The 21,912-nt window shown below is 41.0% G+C and overlaps 1 protein-coding gene across 4 annotated transcripts in view; it reads right to left on the reverse strand.

Annotated features, from left to right (window-relative positions):
• Positions 1-8,701: 8,701 nt before the first annotated feature.
• LOC132958441 (protein Dok-7-like) overlaps positions 8,702-21,912 on the reverse strand; it is a 41,723-nt gene continuing 28,512 nt past the window's right edge. For 3 of the 4 annotated variants that reach the window (XM_061031271.1, XM_061031270.1, XM_061031273.1), the window contains 5 exons: positions 21,177-21,265; positions 19,510-19,579; positions 16,837-16,947; positions 12,331-12,510; positions 8,702-9,533 (listed from right to left, as the gene is read on the reverse strand). In XM_061031271.1, the coding sequence (XP_060887254.1) occupies positions 9,397-9,533; positions 12,331-12,510; positions 16,837-16,947; positions 19,510-19,579; positions 21,177-21,265 (587 nt within the window). In that variant the 3' untranslated portion in view covers positions 8,702-9,396. The remainder of the gene's footprint in view (positions 9,534-12,330; positions 12,511-16,836; positions 16,948-19,509; positions 19,580-21,176; positions 21,266-21,912) is intronic. The other variant, XM_061031272.1, reaches the window with a different exon arrangement.

Genomic DNA, 21,912 nt, shown 5'->3' on the forward strand with positions numbered 1-21,912 from the left:
CCATCGACTAAATGTATTAGCCTCAACAGTCTGTAGCCTGAATATGAAAGGACAGCCATGAGGTAGTAGCTTAAGCTAAGCCTAGACGCTGGAAAAAGGCAGTAAGAACAGCTAGCCTGGCTCGGTCTAAAAAAGGACTCCATACAGGACCCTTGGACAGCATATCTCATCAGTCTGTATGCTGAGTTCGAAGCTGCAGCTAGAAGACACTGGGGGTAAACAACTTGCCTTGTCTAGACATTTAAAAAAACAACTACATAAGGCCAACATGTATGAGATTCATCTATGAGTACATAGGTGTGAAAATGTTGAGATTTACTAGAGTAGTTATTCTTGGATGGCACAGTGACTGCCTGGAGTCCTGCTGTCACCATGGAGACAGGGGTTTTTTTTACTTCGATTTTTGACAATGGAGATTTGTTAAAGGAAGGTTTGTTAAAGGGAAGTGTTGCTGTGAACATACGTTTTGAAAAAAGTAACTGTTCAGACAAAAGGAGTGTTGCAACAAAACCAGACATATTATAAACCTCTTTGACATTTTCAGAAGGGAACAGGGCAGAAACCTGCTTCTGGCTTCCCTCCTGGATTAGAACTGTCATCATTGTACAAGAGTATTACGTTATCTGCACACAAGTGGAGTCACAGATACAGACTGTACAGAGATAATCTTGTCAACACTATGCTGAGCAATGGTTACTCTTTCACAGCCTACTCCACTCAAACTGTGAGTCATTTCCAAAATATCAACTCTTTTTCTGTTGAATATTTCATTGTAATCAAGAGACACATTTCCCTGTTCCCTTTTAGTTTACTGAGAAGTTAAACAGCTGAGACTAAAGACATTCAACTGGAGAGCTCCAAAGAATAACTAAATATGTGTTTAAAATACTTTCTGAACTTGTAGCTTCATTAATCTCTGTGCTGTAGAGTTTATGAAACCACGATGTTTGACGTTGAAAAACAAAGCTTAGAATTCTTATAATGCTGGACTAACAGCACTAAGACAAACATCAAAACTACTTCTGGATTATTAGACACAGCATTACTAAAATGTCTGTAAAAGTCCCCCCCTGTCTGCCTGCACAGACACATAATGGTTTGTTGTCCTGAGTGGTCAGTGTGTGTCAGACATAATGTAACAAAGCATCGAGGCCTTTGTTCCAGCCCCGCTCCTAATGATGCTTTCCCCCCTCGTTCACCTCATCAATGACAACCTCACAAACTGCAGGCCTGCTGTGTTCAGGGCGTCGGGGTCTTGCTTGGGGCACTAAGTGCTTCATGTGCCACTTTTTTTACAGCATAAAATGCATCCTGTGCATTAAGAGGGCATTAGGTGTCACTACTGTAAAACAGAAAAGTGATTTCACGCCACAAAACAATAATATTCCTTTAATATCATCACCACATTTCAATGAACGTTTTCCATGGAACAGCTATCACAATGCTATTTAAACCCAATATTACTTTTCTTTTTCTTGAAAAGCAGGAAGCCAAGAAGGAACTTTTTTTAAATATTGATTGTTTTTTAAAGTAGCCAATAACCAAAGACTGAATAAAGCAGCAGTCTCGTGTGTCATCCACTGCTTTCTGAAGTCGAACGATGGCAGTTCCCATATCGGAAGTTCTGTCTCAAAGTAACTTTCTGTTCACTTAGCAAATGGCAAAGAGGAGGAGCTAAACTTTAAGTCTTCTGTCAAATGACTTAATAGAAGCTTAGCCTTTCTATAATCAAAACAGACGAGTTCTTAAACGATTTATCCCCCGTACTGTTTGTCCCAATGAACAAACCAATAATGTTCAGTGAATAAGGATGTGAACATTTTTGTTTCCGCTGTTAAAATGGACATTTTAAAATTGGACTTCTGGTGCTGTTGCAGCCCGCCCGTAACTGGACACTTGAACTGCAGTTTTTTTCTGCACTTCATAATTAGCTTTGTTGTCAAAAAACGCAGTGATAATCCAGAATGTAGCTACAGTATAGCGCTTAGGTCCCGTGCGACATGGTGGAGGGACGTCTCATTGACGCATTTCATTGGACACAAAATGAGTAATCGCCCTGTAGAGCAGGTGGAGTTTTAGAAATGTAAAAAGTTTTCCAGGAAATAATACCTAAATTGGATTTCGTTTTTTTGGCCGGAGACAAGTGCAAGACATTTAATATATATATACAGTATATATTGTAACAAGAGAATAAAACAAGACTCTATTATCGAAAAGCAAGGATTTTCTCTGGACAATAAGTGCTAAAGTGCACCAAAAGGCTCAAATGAGAGTCAGTATCTGCCATTATGCATTCACAGTATATCTGGCTGCTGTCAGGACAATAAACTCAACAGTACACACAGTCTAAGGGGCACTTATAGAGGAGATGGTCAAGTGGAAAGTGGTATTATTTGTGTAGATTTGCTTTTAGATGATCATTGTGCTTTGGAGCACTCACTTCCTGAACGTTTTTTTCTACTGCTCGGCTCCAGTATAACGTCGTCCCTGATATTATCCACCTCTGGGTTGGAGTTCATGGACAGCTGTGCATGTGTTGGAAGCTGTGTGGATAAGCCTTCATTGACAGCTCTTTAATTCAATGTTCTAATGAGAAATAATCACAAACAGGATTATTTTGAGATAATAGTTTGTGATGAAATCGTACGATTTCCAATCAAAAGTTGTTTTCCTTAAATTGGGCTGTTTAAAGTCTAAATCCCATTTCCAAAGACATGGAAGCTCTTCAGAAGTGACTGTTTATACTAATGAGGGGAAGCAACTAACATTAAAAGAGCATCCCAAGAAATGGCAATCAGTACATAACCCAAAGGAATGTGATGCTCCTCAAAACCATCATTATTTGATATGATTATGTCACAGGCTCCACCTACCTCACTTGTCTTTTGAGAAGAACTTCACTTTCTTCCCCAAAATCAGCAAGTCATTTAGAGGACTGTTTGTATCGTGCTGAGTTGAGTCATGCTGTGTCACACAGCCCTCACTGTGATAATTGCTCAACTTCACAGGCGTCTTCTTGTACATTCTCTCATCTGCTTAACACACAAACACCGACAGGAACGCTTAGGGAGGTGGAGTGAGGTAAAGAAAGGTAGAATAAGAAAGGTAAAGAGAGTAAAAGAGTTGAAACTCTCAGCAGCAGCAGCAGCAGCAGACTGATTGCTTTGGCCGTCAGCGCCTCCTTTTGTGTGAACAAAGGACTAATGGAAATCAATAGATGCTATAGACAAGAAAAAGGTGAAAAAAAGACGCGCTGTGGTAATGATGTCACTAAGTGGATTGTTGTTATTGACCTTGTTCTGTGAACCACTTGACAGTTTTTGTTTTCCTCCTCTCGCTAACAGTCCGCAGAGGAGCATCAAATGATGGCGCTCAAGTGTTGGTGTCTGGGCATTAGTTGTTGTTAAAAAGAACAGTCCTCATTTGTTTCATTACGTAACTCCCACCCAGACAAGCATTACTAAGCTCGACCCCAAGTGTCAAGAAGAGACGGTCAGACACAAATGTATTCACTCGTTTTTTACACTCAGTAAAACACAGCAGCTGCCGGTCTATTTCTCACACTCCTCGCAGTGATATGATGGATTTCAAGTGCTTCTCGCCTAAGCTGAGCCGACTAAGATCAATACTTGGCACAGTGATCATCTCTCCCTAGGTTGTGTGAGTGAATCATCACTAGACATGTGAAGCGCAGCCTGGAGCAGCTTAGCAGATAATGACAGATTGAGAGATGGAATTTGTTGGCTGGAGTGATTAGCTCCACATGTCCTTTATGTAGTGTGGTTATCAGGAACAATACAGAACATTAAGCTCCTATAAAGTCTCTGAAATACTTTATCTCCTTATCAATCATTTCCACTATTCGAAAGGGAAAAACAGGATTTGGACTGATCTGAAAAGCTTCTATAAACACTTAGTATAGTCAGCAAAAGACAAAAACTCATCAGGGTGTGCCGACGAACATATTAAGAGAACTAATGTGCCGTCACTTTTGTGTGAGTGTGTGTGTTACACTATTCAGTTGTGAGCTTGTGTGGATGCAATGAGGATGATTGCCTCCTCAGTTTTCCTTAATCTAAATGGAATGCTTCGAATATCGGAGTCATATTGAACTAGAATGTAGTCATCAGTATATAATAGCGTATCATCAGCGTAAAAAAAAAGCACAAACCTAAAAGCATCAGGCAACAAAAAGACTGCATCGCAAAGGGAATAAAAGCTCCACGGTGAAGAACAACAGCAAAATGAAGGCGTTTCCTCTTGAAATGCCTCGTGGGTATCGAGTGCAGGAGGATCTTTCTGTGTTTGTGTGAGACATTAGGGGTCCTAATCGAGTTGGGCTGAACAAGGCCAATGAGTAGGGCCCAATGACCAGAGCAAGAAAGGTCAGCGGCTTGAGTTTATTGGGTTGCCGGGTTGGAAATGCTACTGCACCCTGCAGGCTTCTACCATTTGCAACAAATCACTTCCGACAGATAAACCGATCAGACGCTATTTGTGGAAGCATAACATTTACTTATAAGCCATGAGGTTGTAGGTTCAAGCATCAGTGGCAGAGTGAAGAGGCAGCTGTTCAACACTTAGTGAGGCCACACTCAACACTTGTGATGTTAAGTACTTGTGTTATGATTCCACATCCATAAGCAACTACTGTATAACTGCACTGGTGAGCCGGTATCGCCTTAATGAAAAATTGATTATAAACCAGAATAAGCAGTCTGGTCTGATTCATTAAAGACAAGACATTGACCCTTTAAATGACTAATTTCTGTGTCCTTTATGTTGTCTGCTTCTCTGCCAGACTCCTGAAGAACATGCTCGGCTCTAATCTAATTTATCGCAGCACACTACACAGAATAAGAATTGATTGAAACACGAGGAAAAGAGTGACATGAATTACAATTTCATGCATCGAGGAAGGACAAATAAGTGGATGGATAGTCCGTGGGAAACAAAGGTTGTTTAAATCGTTTAATAAATCATCTAGTGTGGACGTGTTGGACATATTGAATGAACCTTGAAAAGTTATGAAGTTGAACTGGTGAACATGCCATTAGTACAAGTTGGCTGAAAGGTAACATTTCATATTATTTATTGTTATAGGGTGGTCCACCAGCTGCTTCAGTTGTTGAATGTACTGATAGGACGGCTTTGTTTTCAGAACAGAGTTGGTGCTTTAGCTTTAAGTGTGGTGGACTAATAACTTGTAAAGACAAAACCTGAAGTCTACTACTCTACTTTTATCAACAAACTGTAACCAGTACATTAACACATTATGATCTATTGTTTAATAGTAGCCTATTTACACACCCAGCTGTCACAGAGACACTTAAAGATTAACTAGAAGTATTTTAAGGTGACCCGGCTGGTGAGTCTGAGTCACTGTTGTTTTACCTCTGGTTTGATCTCCACCATCCTCTGAGTAAAATATCTGACTCCTAAACCTCTAACTGATCTACTGTGTGGCAGCTGGTTGCTTAGTTTGGTATTTTGGTCCAATATTGGAGTAGGTGGTGTACCAGCCCAGGGTGGTGTTTTCTTTTTGTAACTTTTTTTTGCTTGAAACTGAACCTGAAGTTGCTAAACAGCCAAAAGACACAAGCAGCTTAGTACCTCCTCTCTCATTACTCAGTTATTGTGTGTGCTGTTTTATGTTCCCCAGAGCTGCTCTGAACTGATCTAGAAGTTTTGATTCTTGCTTTGGATTTAGCAACACAAAGAAAAATCCGTTTTTTTCTCTGTAGTACAACATCCAGCGAGCCTTTAGAATCAGCCAAGGCATAAAAGGTTGATTCCATGTGCTTTCCTCCCTCACCTATAAAACGTGGATTTTGTTAAATGACATGTAAAGAAGAGACAAGACTACTTCATGACTAAGATTAGTAGTAATGTCAAGTTATGGTCATTGTGGAGTTTTGAGTTATGGTCATCTGAGGCTGTACAGTCGACTCACAGAAGCTCCAGAATGACTTAGATCTGAACAAACAACAATAAGGTATTTCATGTTCATGGAGAATTGTTCATGCACTTTGTGGCAGGAGTTTCCTGTCTGGCCTTAAAGTGCTGTTGCCTGAATGAAATTATTTCTCACCATTCCTGTATTATTTATGAATTTGGTCTTAATATCTTCAGAGTCCTACAGAAGGAGCAGCAAGATCAGTAATGAAGTCCAAAAAAAGAAGAGAGAAAAATGCCTTGCATGAATAATTTAGCAGATTGAGTTGTTTAATTCATTTTCAAACAAGTAAGAATAAGATTGACAAAGTCTAGCTGACAGTTTGATTTGTATGAGCCAATTACTTATTCAGTAGATGTAATTTTCTTGGAGGCAAAGAGGACATTTGAGATAATGAAACCAATACAAAGACAAGAACTGAACAACTCTGCAGTTTTATGCACTGCCTCTAAAGCATGTGTTCTTTAAACCTAATTAACTTATCCATTTGAATTCAGCTATAGAGCTCTATGTTTGGATGAAGGCAGCATTATACGCTTTGTGTATCTGGAGTCCAGGCCCAGGTCAACTCCCAAAAGTGGTCTATTTTATAAGTCTCAACACTTTTCAAGTCAAATCTTTATTCAAATCTCGTCAAAGCACAAGCACATTCCAACATGTTTTTTTTTCCTGAATCTTGTCCAGGTAAGCATCATGTCAATGTCTCAAGCCGAGTCCCCAAAGTTATCAAAATTACTCTCATGCCACTTTTTGTCAAATCTAGTTTCCAGTCAAGTCTCACCATTCAAAAGTGAGTCACACATTAAGTATCAAGTCATTTCAAAGCACATCTGAAGCCAAAGGAAGTATCAGGTCCATTTTTTATTTTGTCTAAAAATCCTCTAGTGTTAGCAAGCAGCTTAACAACCGAGGCTCGAGAACTGTCAGAGACAGGCAGGTGTTATTTCAAATCAAAGTATATGGTTTAGTAGAAGGATGGTAGTACTGAACTTGGACTGTTGTGTTTCCACTGTTGTTTGGCTCAGTGGGGGATTAAAACTCAGCCCACAGGAGCTGTGTCTTTCATTAAAAACAGGCTGCAGTCACACTCAAGCCGTATGTGGATTTGCATAGCTCATTTACCTACAACCACCAGTTCCTCAATGGGATTAGCATTAATTTATTTATATCAATATTTGACCATAGACTTCCCAATTATGCTTTAGGCCTCTGCTCTCTCCAGCTGAATTTAATGAGTGATTTAGTTTCCAAGGAACAGTTGGCTGAGGGCTTTTGTTCCAGGTCAGTGAGGTTAATATCCATAGTGCGAGTGACTTTGACACGCCAATGTGAATCCTGTTACTGTGAGAGCTCAGCTGGCAGAGTATACATCCCCATCTTGAAAAATAGTGGACCGGGAACAATCCCAATAAAATTCCCTTCGTGAGAAAGCGTTTCATTTACACGTTTTAACAGCCTGATCACTGAAAATAACGTGAAAAACCCTCTGTGTGTTCCTTCCAAAGCTCTTCACACTGCCAACCGGCCGCCAGATCCACTTCAGCAAAGATGTCAGCCGGGCTCCTGTGACACCGTCAATTCAAACATTCTGAGGCTGGAAGTGCTGCAGGAAAGTCTACAACTTCAGAAAGGTATCTATCAAAGAATCCCTCCATGTCTTCACGTTATTATGTGCACCTCCTTAAAGTAATGGCCAAACCAAAGTCAACGTTAAAGAAAAGGTTGTCTTCATTAAAGGTCGACAAGTCAACTTAATTCTCTTGTTAGCTACCTGTTAGCGCTTTAAGCTATGGTATCTAACTTTGACCTACAGTAAGTCTTGCATCTTAATCTAACTGTAAAAAAAATGCCATGAAAGACACAAAAATAGCAGCAAAGTCATTCATTCCCAAGTCCTAAAGAATGTCTTGCATGGGAGGCTGGGGAAGTGACAGATGAGTAAAGCCTGCATCGTCTAAGGCTGCAAAGACTCGCCCTAAGTAGATTGTTGGTGCTTGTCTTAGTGGCAACCTTTGAATCCCTGGGGGGGGCGGAGGGTATTGAAAGACAACAAAGTTATTGTAAGAATGCTTTATATAGTGTACCAAACTGGTTTACATCTGTACATGGGGGGGATATAAATCACAAATATAATCTACTGTAGCTGTACCGAAATTGAACACACACTTCAAAGCAGTAGTTAATGTTATAAATAATTTACATGACAAATGGTATTACAAGAAAAGAACAGCTCTTTAGGAACAAAGGCACCGTGCTTAAACTCTTTCCATACATGATGTTTTCACCTGTATGTCAGTACAGTCAGCTCATATAGAAAGAAAATGTTTTCACACATATTCAAAAGATCCAAGCAGAGCCTGACAATGTGACGACATGTTGACTGAAACAGACTATTCAACACTGTCAAGAGAGAATACCAAAAGAGGAATAATAGAACACATATTAATCACTCCAATTAGTTTATAAAAAATCTAACTTTCTGCTATTTACAAAGACATCACTTTGAATAATGAAGGCCATGAAGCGGCCGACAGTCTGGCACATTTGATTGTTGCTGGATGATAAAACTGTGATTTAATAACGAGGACTTTAAAGCATGATGAGAGTGTGGTCATGTCGGGTTCTTTGATAAACAATGATGTATTAGATACAGCCAGGAAAAAGTCAACATGCACAATGGGGAAGTGTTATTCAAAACAATGGATGATCCTGCTTTTTATGGACAAACATTCTCGTAGGCCTTTTTATTAAAAGAAAAGCATTCTGAGTAAGACTGAACGGAAGAAGTCACCAAATATTTTTATGCTTCAAAGCGAGTTTTGTACAAGTTGAAGTAGACTTACTGATGTGAGGAATAAGCCAATATGAAGTCCTTGTGAAAATCAACAGCATCTCTGCCTCTTCCCCTGCTGCCAGCATACCTCATCGTCCCGAATAAGGATGAGAACAGCACATTACATGTTTTGGGGGACGGCCCGAGTGAGCTGTGAAAAGCCTCTGCTCAGGGGTTTTTATCAGTACCAGTGACTCAGCTCAGCACTGGCTCCTTCATGTTACCCCGAGGCTGACATGATGCCATTTAATGAGATGATTGAAATGCTTCTCCTGATCCGTTGCCAAACCTCTCCGAGTCGACTCCATCTTTAAGTTGTTTGTAATTTACGGAGGCGAAGTGTGAATGTGAACATCAGGAGGCAGTGTTTTCTTAGATGAGAGTGTTTGAAGCATGGATGATGCAACTTTCAAACCATCTGCATTGAAACATTGCAACAGAGGAGAGAAAAATCCCAAACTTAACCTCTGGGGCTCTTTTAGGAACTGTTAGGACTGAAACCCCCGTCAGAGCCATGTTTCTTGGGGACCTTCTAGTTTTCTGTAGTACACTGGTCTCGGAGCAGATGCATCCTGCTGCGATCAGAAAGTGTTCAGTGAAGAAGTAGTCAGTGTGGCGTCCCCTTTCGTCTCAGCTCCAGAGTGTGCAGGCCCTCCTGCCGACCCAGGGCGTGCTGTGTGCCCACTTTGTGGGCTGTTTCTGTAGCAGTGATGTCAATCTGGGCGTACTTTGTGGAGCTCTTTCCTGTAAAGACACAACAACAGATTCTTAAGTGCTTATGCAGATATTTCCTTAACACCAGTTTTTGTACAGATCAGTTTGTTTTCTTTAACCATTTGTCAACTGGCTAACATGAACATGTCAACAAAGAATGTTTTGAGAACTTCTTCATTTCAGGGTTACTATGAGGATGGAGATGATGTTTGTAGCACCCAACGCTTTATTGGCTGTGATGTTAAGAAGGTTCAGAGGTATTGTAAAACATTGGCCACAGAAAAAATACATCGACAGTAATCAAGGTCTTCAAATAGTTGTACAAAAAACATTCACTTTTGAACCAGTTCAGAACATTGTAACTCTGGCCACTGACGCTTGAACAGAAAACTGTGAACATGTGGTCGGCTGAGCACAACATGGTCAGCTGCTCTTGAGATTTGTAAACAGCATCATAACCATCCTCATCAATAATATGATTAAGTAAGTAGGCGTTCATGAAAGTGCTGAGTCTTTAGCTTCTTGTTAAATGTGCAAAGTGACTCCGCAGATGGAATGGAGTTTGGAAGATGGTTCCACCACCGGGAGGCGACAGAGGAGGAGAAGAGTGTACAGGAGACTTAGGACCTTGTTGTGAAGGATGGATCAGACGCCTTGGCAGAGTGGACGGGAGGTAGTGTAGACCTGGATTATAGAGTTCACGTAAGGAGCTGTTTTTGAAGTGAGCAGCAGAGTTCAAATTTGATGCGAGCAGGCTGGAGGAAAAAGGAAGCAAGTGTTTGCTTATCGTCGCTGAGGTGAGAGGACTGTTTTGGATTTGGCCATTTGCTCTCTCATGACTTCAGTGAGCCGTAGACTAGGGGAGGTTTTGAGAGCAGGGTTCTGGCACTAGAGGGCAGAGATGAGGCGAGTGTGGAGCAGAGTGTGTCTGTAGCCTCATCTAAGGGTGTGGGGAAATCCTTATAGGCAGCCAAGACCTGATTAGATAGCGGAGTTGGTTGAAGGGAAAGAATGTTTGGATGGTAAGAAAGCATTTGTGGCGGTGCGTGAGGGAGTTCAGGTAAGGAGATAGTGAATGAAATGAAGAAGTGGTCTGATAGATGCAGAGTAGTGACAGTCAGGTTTGCTGTGGAGCAGTTCAGAGGCAGAGTGAAATAAAGAGTTTTGACAGCTTTGTGGGCAGAAAAGTTGGGAAACTGCTTGAGGTGAAATGAGGACAGGTGTGCTAGGAAGTCTGTGGCCGTGGATTTATCAGTGTGGAAGTGGATGGATGAATTCTGTTTTACCCACAGCAGCTTTTGGTTCCACGGGCCAAAAGTAAATGAAGGGTGGGGCGAAGAGGCTTTGGTAAGCAGACAGGCTGGTTACATTTCATTTTTCATGACAGGTGAGTCTGTTTCTGTTCCCATGGAGGACGGAGATTTGTTTGTATCGGGCAACAGGGGGGTGGATGTTCAGGGTCCGTGGCCTTGCTCGCTGGACTCACTGGTCTTTACCCAATTTTGGCTCACGCCCAATAGTTGACGCTTCGGCTCACCTATGTGCTTAAATACCACAAACAGTCACAGCCTCTGCTTGATTAGCAGCTTCCAATCAACAGAGGGTGTGACCTCTCAGTGCTCAGCCCAAAACAAAGCCCGACAACGACCCACTACTTTACAGAGAAGGGGATCTCTGTCCTCACTGTCGGCTTGATTGCTTCAGTTATGTAACTCTGCTTCGTGTCACAATGCAGAAAAATATGCAAATGACTCAACTGAAGCCCTTCAATTCCCCTCATGCACTGTTCTTCATATGCATAGTCATCGCTGTCATTTGGTGCCCTTTTTTTGTGGTAGGAAATTTAAAAAAGCAGTAAGTAAGGGTTCAATTTAAAATTCTGAATATTCACTTCTGTAATGTATTCTACAGTCGGGGGAATCAAAAACCAGCTCCTTAACAACACATCAGTAGTCTCGGAGGAGGATCCAATGTAAGCCAGTGAATTTGCAGCTGTGATCTGAATGCCCTGTGACCCTCCCCCCCTTCAGTGGAGAGACGGGACCCTCCTCCTCCCAGGTGACAGATTAATGAGGCCACATGCGGGGATAGAAAGTGTATTGCTGCCATCAGACATTAACCTCGCTCATGTCGGAGCCCGAGCGGTCCTCGTATTCCTGAGGGGCAATGACGCTAATAGCCAACTTGTCTGTCAATTACAGCGCGCTGCCGAGTCTCCGATGACAAGGACACAGCTGTCTCTTAGAGAGACGAGAGGAAATCAACTGGATCCTTACCCACTTGACTTCTGTTAATCTGACAAATTAAATAAAATTGCACAACTTTTCAAACCTTGCTGATATTGACATCTGTCTTTATAGTTTCGTGAATGTCTACAGCACTGTAGATAAGCACATGTTCAACATCTGCACAGATTAACAATCTGCCTGGATCTCATGAACGTTTAATATGAATCTCAATATGAATGCATTACAGGGCATTCATCCTGTAACAGCACACTAATCACTGATTGGACATAATGATTAAAGCACAGACACCATGACTTCAACATGTCCAATAGAAAAGAAGTGTTTGTGTCCACCTGTATATGACTTCATTAAAGGTCCTTAAAGTGTGACTGAAGTTTATAAAAACTGTGGAGTTTTCAGTTCGGGGGATCAATACTTTCATATTAAAACTATTAACCTGCAGGCCCGAGAGTTTCAATACTTTTGCTCATAAAACATGACAACTTCATATGTCAATGTGACAAATCTCAAACTGCTGTCAGATTATTTAAAAGACATGTATTCATTGATTGGCTTTCATTAGTTCAATGTTTTCTTACTTTGAGGCGGGAGATGTGGGACGCTCCCTCGGGGTCCAGGACCCGACTCCTGCAGCTCCAGCTCCATGTAGTTGAGCTGCTTCTTGGATGTGGGACTGACAGGAATATTCACGTACGTCACACCGTCACTGCGAGGCCTTTCAGGAAGTGGCGCCTCGGGGGAGAAGACGAACACCGGCCCTGTCGATACAACAGCAACAACGTGTTAATGAAGCTCAGGAGGAGATGTGTTCAAGTGTCTATGAGGCCGTATTTTTTTTTCTTTTTTCTCAGAGGTGTAAAAGTTCTTATTATCAAGAAAATCCCACCAGAGCAAAACTAACAAGTTCTGTGTCTTCTATTGTTTCTCTACGCACAAACCTTCAACTCTTATCCAAGAAACATGTGAAATAGCCTTTGAGTCTCATTAACACCAAACTTTTTGTTAAGTGTTTGCCTCTAGGATTTAAAAGTATACGAGATCTATGGAGGAGAGGGAAAGGCTTTAGCAGCGCAGAGAACGATAAACTAATTATCTTCTTTGGTTGAGATTAACTGATATTTGTTTAAAGATTAAACATGTTTTTTTTCCCTCAACCAAACCTTATTTGAAAGTTTATGAATTCATGGATATAGCTACTATCATTTTAAACAATAAGTAACTTTACCACCTTTCAGTAGTTCAAAAGGTTCATTTCATAGTACAATAACAGATTCTCAACAGGGAGAATGGTGTCTGCATGTCCAAAGCATGCAAACAGTTAGCAAACAACATGCTAAAGATGCTAACAGACTGATTTTGCACTAAATCTGGTAACATAACAGCCCTGTAAGTCTTACTCCAGTGGTGTTGCACTCAGAGACTTAGAGCCCACCAAACCAAATTCATTCATATTGTTGCTTTAATATATTAATATTTTAAACTAAATCTTTAAGAATCTTCCTAAAAGTTAATAACTCCTGAATCAGCAGCCATCTACTTTAAACACATCTGCAATGAGGTGAAAATATCAGCAGCAGATCTGAGATCAGCAGCCACACTGTGAAGCACAGCGTTTCTGAATGAACTGTCCCTTCTCCCCCCCAGAGGCTAATCATGCATAATAAGCTATTAGGCTCCAGAGATAAATTATAAGATACATTATGGTGCTACATTATGGTGTGATGAGGTGTTCATCTTCTAATTTGTGTTCCTTGTCATTCCACCACCAGAGCCCCTAATGCAATATTTCACTCCTGGTGCATTTATGGAACCTACATTTTAAAAGTGACCAATCAGGAGCTCTAACATGTTAGATAAAATACATATGCATCCTTCTTTGTTTCTATTAATCTGACTAACAAAAGCCTGTATATAAAAAGTTATGTTTCATTTATAAATAGTAAACCACTATAACAAATGTCAATTCATTTCTAAAACACTCATACTAATCAAAATATAGCACTAATAATCCAACCTAACATGACCACAGTTTCACTTAAAGCTTCTACTTCGCACAAACCTAAGAATACTCAGATTTAATAGCTCATTATTTCTAAATCCATCAACTAAACGACATTTACAAAAAAAAACAGGTGTCACATAAAAGTAACATGAAACGTTTTCGCAAACCATTTCACCTTGATTACTCTTCCTGTCAAACACACAAACGACAGCCCGCTGCTACTTTAAGTGCGCTGTGTTTGTGATTTATTGAGCCTGACATGTGGTTTACCTGTCATAAAGCTGAACGGCACACAGGATAAAGAGGACAACAGTCCACTTCATGTCTGCTTGAGCGAGCGCTGTGAGGGTCTGTGTCTGGTTGACACAGGTTCATAACAACCACATAAAGACGAGCACATTGACCAATCACAGTGCCATTGTTTAGAAGCTTTTAAATACAATGACATCAAATAAAGCTAAAACCTTTAAACAGAGAGACGGCACACTCACACTGCATCTGTTCTCTCTTTGGAAAAGTGACGAGTACATTTTCTCCTAGAGGCTCACAAAATCCTCTACTACAGATGTTACTGAACAATTAAGAGAAGAGAAAAATAAACAATAAACTGATACAATTGTGAAAAGATTCCACCATACTTTTCCCCCTGCCCCCACCCTCCCCACACTTACTGCAGCCAGCAGAGTGGAGCCTTCACTTTGTGTAGTGTTTCGGTTTCTATCTAAAAACTTGAAATAATACAACTTTCCTGTTTACTGTTGTTAGCTGATATTGTACTTTAGATTCTCACTTGAAATATTATCATGATATTTTCCTGTTAAATTCATTATTATTGTTTCACCCTCTCTTACGGAAATGGTTTGTTCCAATTAGGGCGGGACCAAGAGAAGCATAAAAGTAGACTCAAAAAACTAAAGCAACACTTAATGGTCACAGTAAAGCATCATGTGAGCCAAACGTCAGGGATATCACGTCTGTCCATTTAGGAAGAACAACAGACTGTTAATCACTTTCATCTGCAAGTGTTGGCCACACACCGAATTTTGAGTTCCGCCGCAATTCACTGCACCTTTGATTATGTTATTTAAAAAAATTCTTACTTATAATTAAAACATTGCTTCATCTAAATTTGTGATAATCAAAACTAACCTAAAAATCCCTGTTATTGGTGCCTATATGTTCTATATGTGGTTCACACTAAATCATGTAACCAGGAGAAGACTATCCTGTATTCAGTTAAAGCATGTCATTAAATAAACACTTTCCCTCTCTCGTGTTTGATAAAACATTCAGAGTACAACAACAGAAAGATGATAAGCAGAGAATTTACAGCTCATGTGGAAAGAATCATTTTTATACACCTAAGAAAAAGAGGATTCATACTGTACATTAATCAGATTTACTGTCTTGTGTCAGTGCATCGTGTAAAGCTTCATAAAAGTAAATATAAGGTTTTTACAGCAGCTATAAAAGCAGTCACTGATTCATATACATGTTTCACAGCTACAACTGGGTTGTAATTACACTGTCATGTAAATACAGCGCAGTATGATCTGAGGCAGGATTCAATGAAACAAGGGTACAAATGATTTCACCTGCTATTGACTCTTCCTAAATGGCATCAGGCAGCAAGCATTACCAGGAGCTCGGGCCCAGGGGACCATTGAGGAGCCATTAGACGCCAGCACCGTCTTGCTTGCTGGGCGCAGCCTTTGGCAACATCTCGGAGCTCTGCTACCTAATTGATCAGACACCGAGCAGCCTGAGCGCTAGTGTGGGCTTTTATAACAGCTGCCATTATTACGCTGGGTCTGCCCACAGCTCTGAGGCTCGGGGACTTTTCTATAATTCACTTTGCAGAGCCTCATGGGGCGATGCTGAAGGCAATACCTGCATGAGCTTAGTGACCTGAATTCACAGGGTCAATTGCTATCTGAGAGGAAAACACAGAGGCCAATGGCAGCTGTGTCTTCAGGGTCTCCAGTCCTGTCCGAGCTGCTTTTCAACCTTTCATATGTTCTTGAGGTAGACGGTAAGGTGAGAACAAGACGAGGCTGAAGACATAGGCGTTATAACCTGACTCAAATATTAATTTAAAACAATTTGAATCTTTTGCTTTGTAATATTAGTTTTAGTCTATTTTTAATCCAAATGTAAGTCCAGTTTTAGTCTGAAAAATATTTAGTCATTACATGAAGTCATTTTCTCGCTTCTCCTGAACTCCACTGTCTTCTCCACAGTCTTGAGCAGGTTCAGCTCCAGATGGTTCTGACCGCATCAGAGGGCTAGCTGTTCCACCTCTGTGTGATGTGACTGAAGGCGGTGGTGTCTTCTGCAAACTTCAGGAGTTTCACAAAAGAGCAGTTATTTGTGCAGGGTGAGAGAGAGCAGTGGAGAGAAAACACACTCCCAGCCTCCCCTGCTGCCTTCTGTCAGTCAGGAGGTTGGTAATCCACTGACAGGTGGAGGCTGGCACTGTGAGCTGGGTCAGTCTGTGGCGGAGGATATCTGGGATGATGATGTTGAACGCCGAGCTGAAGTCCACAAACAGGATCCTTGCGTAGGTTGTGAAAACCTGCAAACTGACGTAGGGTCGTTAGCCAAGAAGCTGTGTTTGATGCTTCTGAGTGTAGCTCCTCTTAGCTTCTTTCTGTCCTGGTCCACTCTTCTGTAGGCCTCCTCCGTGGTTTCCTTAGTTTTGCAGGGTTTATTGTTGTATGTGCAGAAGGTCCTGGTCAGCTGATATAAGATGTCACAGTGTCAGTGAGTTTGGTCTGTGGCTGCAGCTCCAGAATAACTCCAATCAGTGTCTCTGTCCATCTCTGCACTGTCCTCACTACAGGCTTAGCACATTTAAACTTCTGCCTGAAGGTCGCGATTAGCTCTGTTAAAATTCCCCAGGTTGATGATCAGGGAGTCTGGGTTTTTTTTTTCTCCACACATGTAATCCGGTCAGTCAGGTGCCTGAAGTGGGATGTGACCACGAGGATAACTCCCGCGGTGACTTAAACGCCTTCATATAGTTTATGAAACGAGTCTCCAGATTAGGGCTAAACGACTTCTGTGACATCTGCACACCAACCTTTGTTTAAGTAGAAGCAGATTCCACCTCCTCTCGTCTTTACAGAAAACTCCATCATTAGTCGGCTCAGAAGAGCTGAAAGTCCGGTAGGTGTAATGAGCCGTCCGGGATCTGCAAAAGTGTTTTTTTTTTTAGTTTAGGAGGAGCAGTTTGTCCTTTTTGTTTGCCAACAAGCAGACATAGGCCAGGTGAATGTTTCCAACAGAGGACGGACCCATGTTTCAAAGTTCCTCTCAGGTAAAGGTGACCGGAGAGGGAGAGCAGAAATCTAAACACAAAAAGTACTAGAGAGTGCGGTACCCAGGCATCCATCGTACTATAAACCAATGAATAATAGACTTTTACTCGTAGTGGAGTACTTTCATTGTATGGAAAGAGTACCGCGCACAGAACAGCTACAGATTCAACCTATTAAGCAGCTTCTTATACATCTCTATACAGGGAAACCTTAGCCTGCAAACTTTATTGATATTATGATACCATGGAGACTTTAGTCACTCAGAGCTCGGGCAGGCTATTGTTGGCTTATTATTGATCGTTGTCGCTTCAGCTCATGCTCTCTCTCTTTGCCACACACACACACACACACACACACACACACTATTTCATATTGGTATATTGGTACATGGCGCCTACACGCACTACTTAAACTGCCTTCTTTTCACTTACTCCTCAGGGATTAAGCAGCAGTACATATGGATGATCAATTTTCAACCGTGGAGTGTGATCTGAATAGATCCTGGATCAACTTTGATCCGTCACACCACTGACACCAAGCCTCAGCTTGGAGCTCAGGCATCAGAGAGAGCCTCTATCTGAGCTCCAACATGCAAACCTTAAAAACAAGAAGTAAACTCTCACTATGTGAGTACTGCTGTGACTCGTGTGAAGACACCAACCAAATGAAATGCGAGAGGAAAAGATGCAAACTAAACTCTCAGACACACAGGGATGTTCCTCTCTGCTGGCACATTAGAATAACTTCAATCTCAACCTGAAGTGTTTCCAAAACAACTTCAAACATCACATCACAATGTTTTTCTCATTTCAATCACGCAGACATCCAAACACAAAGCTGCTGCCCATCTCATCCATTAAGTGCTCTCTGAGGCGGGATGATGGGACGGATGACACAGAACCAGGAATGTGTATGCAGGTACATGAACATGAGTGACAGGTTTGGAGCCACATGGTGACAGCTGCTAGGACTTTTCAAAACAGGTGTGCATTAGACTGAGGGCATGTTTGTGGGAGTGAGATGCTTTAAGTGGGCAAACGTCCCCTGACAACTGTCCCCTCACCTCACATCAGGGCAGGTATCCTCTCACGCACCACTGCTCTCTCTGTTTGGTTTCAGATCTGGGGTTTTCTCCTGACTCAGTGGGTTCTTGTGTAACTCCAGTTTACGGCATTTCATAAAACATGGATGAAGGAAGACATAAATGTTCACACTACAGGGAGCCCCCCTGCTTTACAATGTAATAAAAACTATGAGCTACAAAAAAGGGAGACAATTTGGAAGATGTTTCAATGAGAAGTTCAGATAAGTATCTAATTGGTAATCATTTCCTGATTTTTTTTTTTTGTTCAATTATCTTTTGAAAGTTTCAAGTCAAGAGCCAAACTGGAAAGAACTAAGAGCAGTTTCAGAGCACATGCAGTGGGGCGTAAGGACAATAGTTTCTCCTTAAAAGTGTGGAGAATGAGTCCAAGTAGCTTCCAGTAATTACAGTTCAACTCAGTTCTGAATTCAGGATGGGCATTTGCAGTCTTCTAAATAATCGAGTACTAGCGTTAATACATATTCTTTAGCGTTTAACTGTTTATTATTTCCTTAGTACGTGTACTCAGTGAGGCAAACCAATAAAGCTCAGTTCCACCTGTCACATCAACTAAGCTGAAGGAGTGTAACCTGTAACAACGTGTGCGCAGCGCTTCAACATTCCTCGAATAACAATGTCAACAACGAGTAGTCAAGTATTCATCCCCAGCCCTATTCTGAAACATATCGATCTCATTTCACTTTAAACGAAGATGATCACAATGCAGGCAGGATCAACAAATCTATTAGCACAACTCTTCAAGGACTTCAAGGACTTAGCCTACAAGCAGCTGTACATGACTGGAAAAATGTCTCCTTCCTGGAATATAATGGACAGCAACATGTTTGTTCCCAATTTGTATTTATTTTTTGAAGAAATAATGAAGTCCTGTTTCATTTCCACAAGTATCCTTTTCAGAATAAAAGCCTGACATTAGAGCATTCTAAAGCTAAAGGACTCACACTGGATTTGGAGACTTGAGACAATCGTACGTTGAACACTAGCTACGTTGAATGTCATACAAAGAGCTCGTTTAACTGTCTCAGCATCTTCTATGTCTGTATGCAGCTCTGTACAGTGCATGCTGTGCAGAGGAAGAAACAGCATGTAAACAACTTCCTGCCAACGTCACAGCGTGTTACGCTGGATAAGGTCACGTCAACAACCTGTGTGAGGTGTCAGTACTTTCATTCACTTTCTGGAAGCGGGTCCTGCTTGTTGTAAGAAGTCTTAAAAACTATGACAAATAACATGTTCAGGGACAGACCCAACAATCTGCATATTTTATGTGTCTGCTTTAGAAAAATATCCAACCATGTCGGGTTCATTACTAGGTGTCGGCCTCACTCACCTTCAGTCTCCTGCAGGAACCTCTGCTGACCACAGCTGCCCATCAACTCATACTTGCTTTTTTCTTCGGCCTGTAAGACACACACACACACACACACAGTAAACAACTGTTGATCTGAATTTGCAGTGAGCGACCAGCACACAACTTTATTACATAAGCAGCATGAGCAAGACTTTTTCCTCCGCAGCTTGGTGGACACGTCACGATTATTTATAGTGAAGTATTTATCGAGTACTCAGAGCTGCATCCAACAGGTGGAAACACTGTCTGCAATGCCTCATGCTTCTGGACGGATCACCGTGCCTTTTTTAAATTGCTGCCACATAATCTCTGATTCCAGGCAGCTACTGTAAGCGCCGCTATTGTGGTGTGAAAATTGGAGCTGGAGAGCAGCCATATTGCTTTCAGTCTCGCCGAGAGGCCACAAAGAGGGGATCCTTGATGGACCATCATCAGGTCGAGACAGAATGAAGCCATTACATAAAAGTGGAGGTTTTTAATAATGAGCATCGGCTGGTAGTGGCGGATATTCCTGCAGTAGTTGTTGTGAGTTTGAAGAACTGTTTTAAAATAATAACTGTGTTCAATATGAAAGTGCCAAAGGCTTCAATGATTATCCTAACATTCGATAGCATCCAGCGCGGTTATGTGAGAAAAGGGATTTCAATAAGCTAAGATAAGATACCGCCAAGTATGCCACAATAACAATGATATCAAGATAGAGCCATTCTAGGATAACTGCTATATTGCTAGATAACAACATAATGATTAATCTTGATATTTGGAACCAGCGACTCGAGTCAGGACGAGGATATGTCGCTGTATCAATATCCTGTCCCTTCCCTTATCCCTCTCAGACAAAATGTGGTATTTTTATTTACTGCTGATAAGTTAGATGAAGTGATTGTTAGTTTAGCGTAGCATTGAGTGTGAAAGAAGTACGCAAACATTTATTTAAAAAAAGAATCATTTTAAGGGTAGAAGTGAGAAGTAAGAAGAAGTTAGAACTGTGGCTCTTTTCCTGCATGTCATTCCACACTCTCTCTCTCTTTTCCCGATTTCTGCCTCTGAGTGTCTTATACACCAGATTTTAATGGTACCTTCAAAGGTAAGTATGTCCACTAAGCCTGACTAAGTTTGTCAGATACACCTCGATAAAACAAGCTATGTAACAAATTCTACTTTCATTTAGTTACAGTAGAAGACACCACAAACAGCAGCCATCATATAATCAATAAGTCAAACATCTCCCAATAAATCAAATAACATCTGACTCCTGCAGTTCATATCTGGAAACATTCCTGTAAGGTGTCTGAACTTTTTTCCACGACACACCATATTCATGAAAGCAACTCAACTCATTACAAAGACAATCTCTTCTTTTTCAGCAGTCTACCCCAACTCATTTACCCAGAGGTCTAAATCTACAAATCTCTGAGTAAAGATCATTTTTTCATCCTTAATTTCAGAGTTTACCTGAACCCTTACAGCTCTACCACAATGATCCGCCACTCACTCTTTATAATCCCCGTCAAAAGTGATTGCCACGTTATCACGCGTTTTCCCAGAGAATGTTTAGCAGAACAGCGATCACAAAGACTCACACGGTCAAAATGTGTGAGCTGTTGATAGCATAAAGAGGATTACAGAGTTTTGGATATGCCTACCTCGGAGTTTCTCTCCAGCGCCCGACTCTCCATGATCTCATAAGAAGGATCGGCTCTGCGTCTTTCCTCTTTACTATGATGCCTTTTGTCTGATGAGAGGAGAAAATAAAAGTGTTTTAGACATAAGGAGTTTGATGTGGTTTTAATATATTTTGTGACTTGTGTGCTGCTTCCTGGGTATAAATACATTCATCATTTCACAATTCCACAAAGTAAAGCAGATCAAAAAAGAACAGATCGGTAAATATATCAGGTAAGCATCACGGGACAGACATCAGAACATACATGCATGTTAAGTTAAGAGATGCAACATGCAAGAGAAAGTTTCTTTTTTTTTTAATCCATTTTGAACATTTTAGTCGATGATACTTTCAGTTGTGTAGACGATCTTTTTATTTATGGCTGACTGATTCGTCATGGAAGAAGAAAGGCACTCACTCAAATGCCATCAAAAGTTTGAACTCATTACAATCACAAGGTTTCCACCAGAGGTCTTCTTCAGGTTCTTTTCATTTGGACAACATATTTATTGATTTCAACACCAATAGGCTGATGGGCACAATTTTGGCCAAATATTCAAAATGTAGGAGCTGAAACACATCTCTTTTTGCCTTTGGATGTTAACTTTGTATTTCTCCTGGTGTTATTTTTGAAAGATGATCATTAAAGATAAGACTTGAAACTGAGTGGCTGTACACTGTCCCTGCCTAAAGAAACAAATAAAATGAATGTATTG

Source organism: Labrus mixtus, chromosome 23 (genome assembly GCF_963584025.1).
Source record: "Labrus mixtus chromosome 23, fLabMix1.1, whole genome shotgun sequence".
In the NCBI taxonomy this organism is placed as follows: domain Eukaryota; kingdom Metazoa; phylum Chordata; class Actinopteri; order Labriformes; family Labridae; genus Labrus; species Labrus mixtus.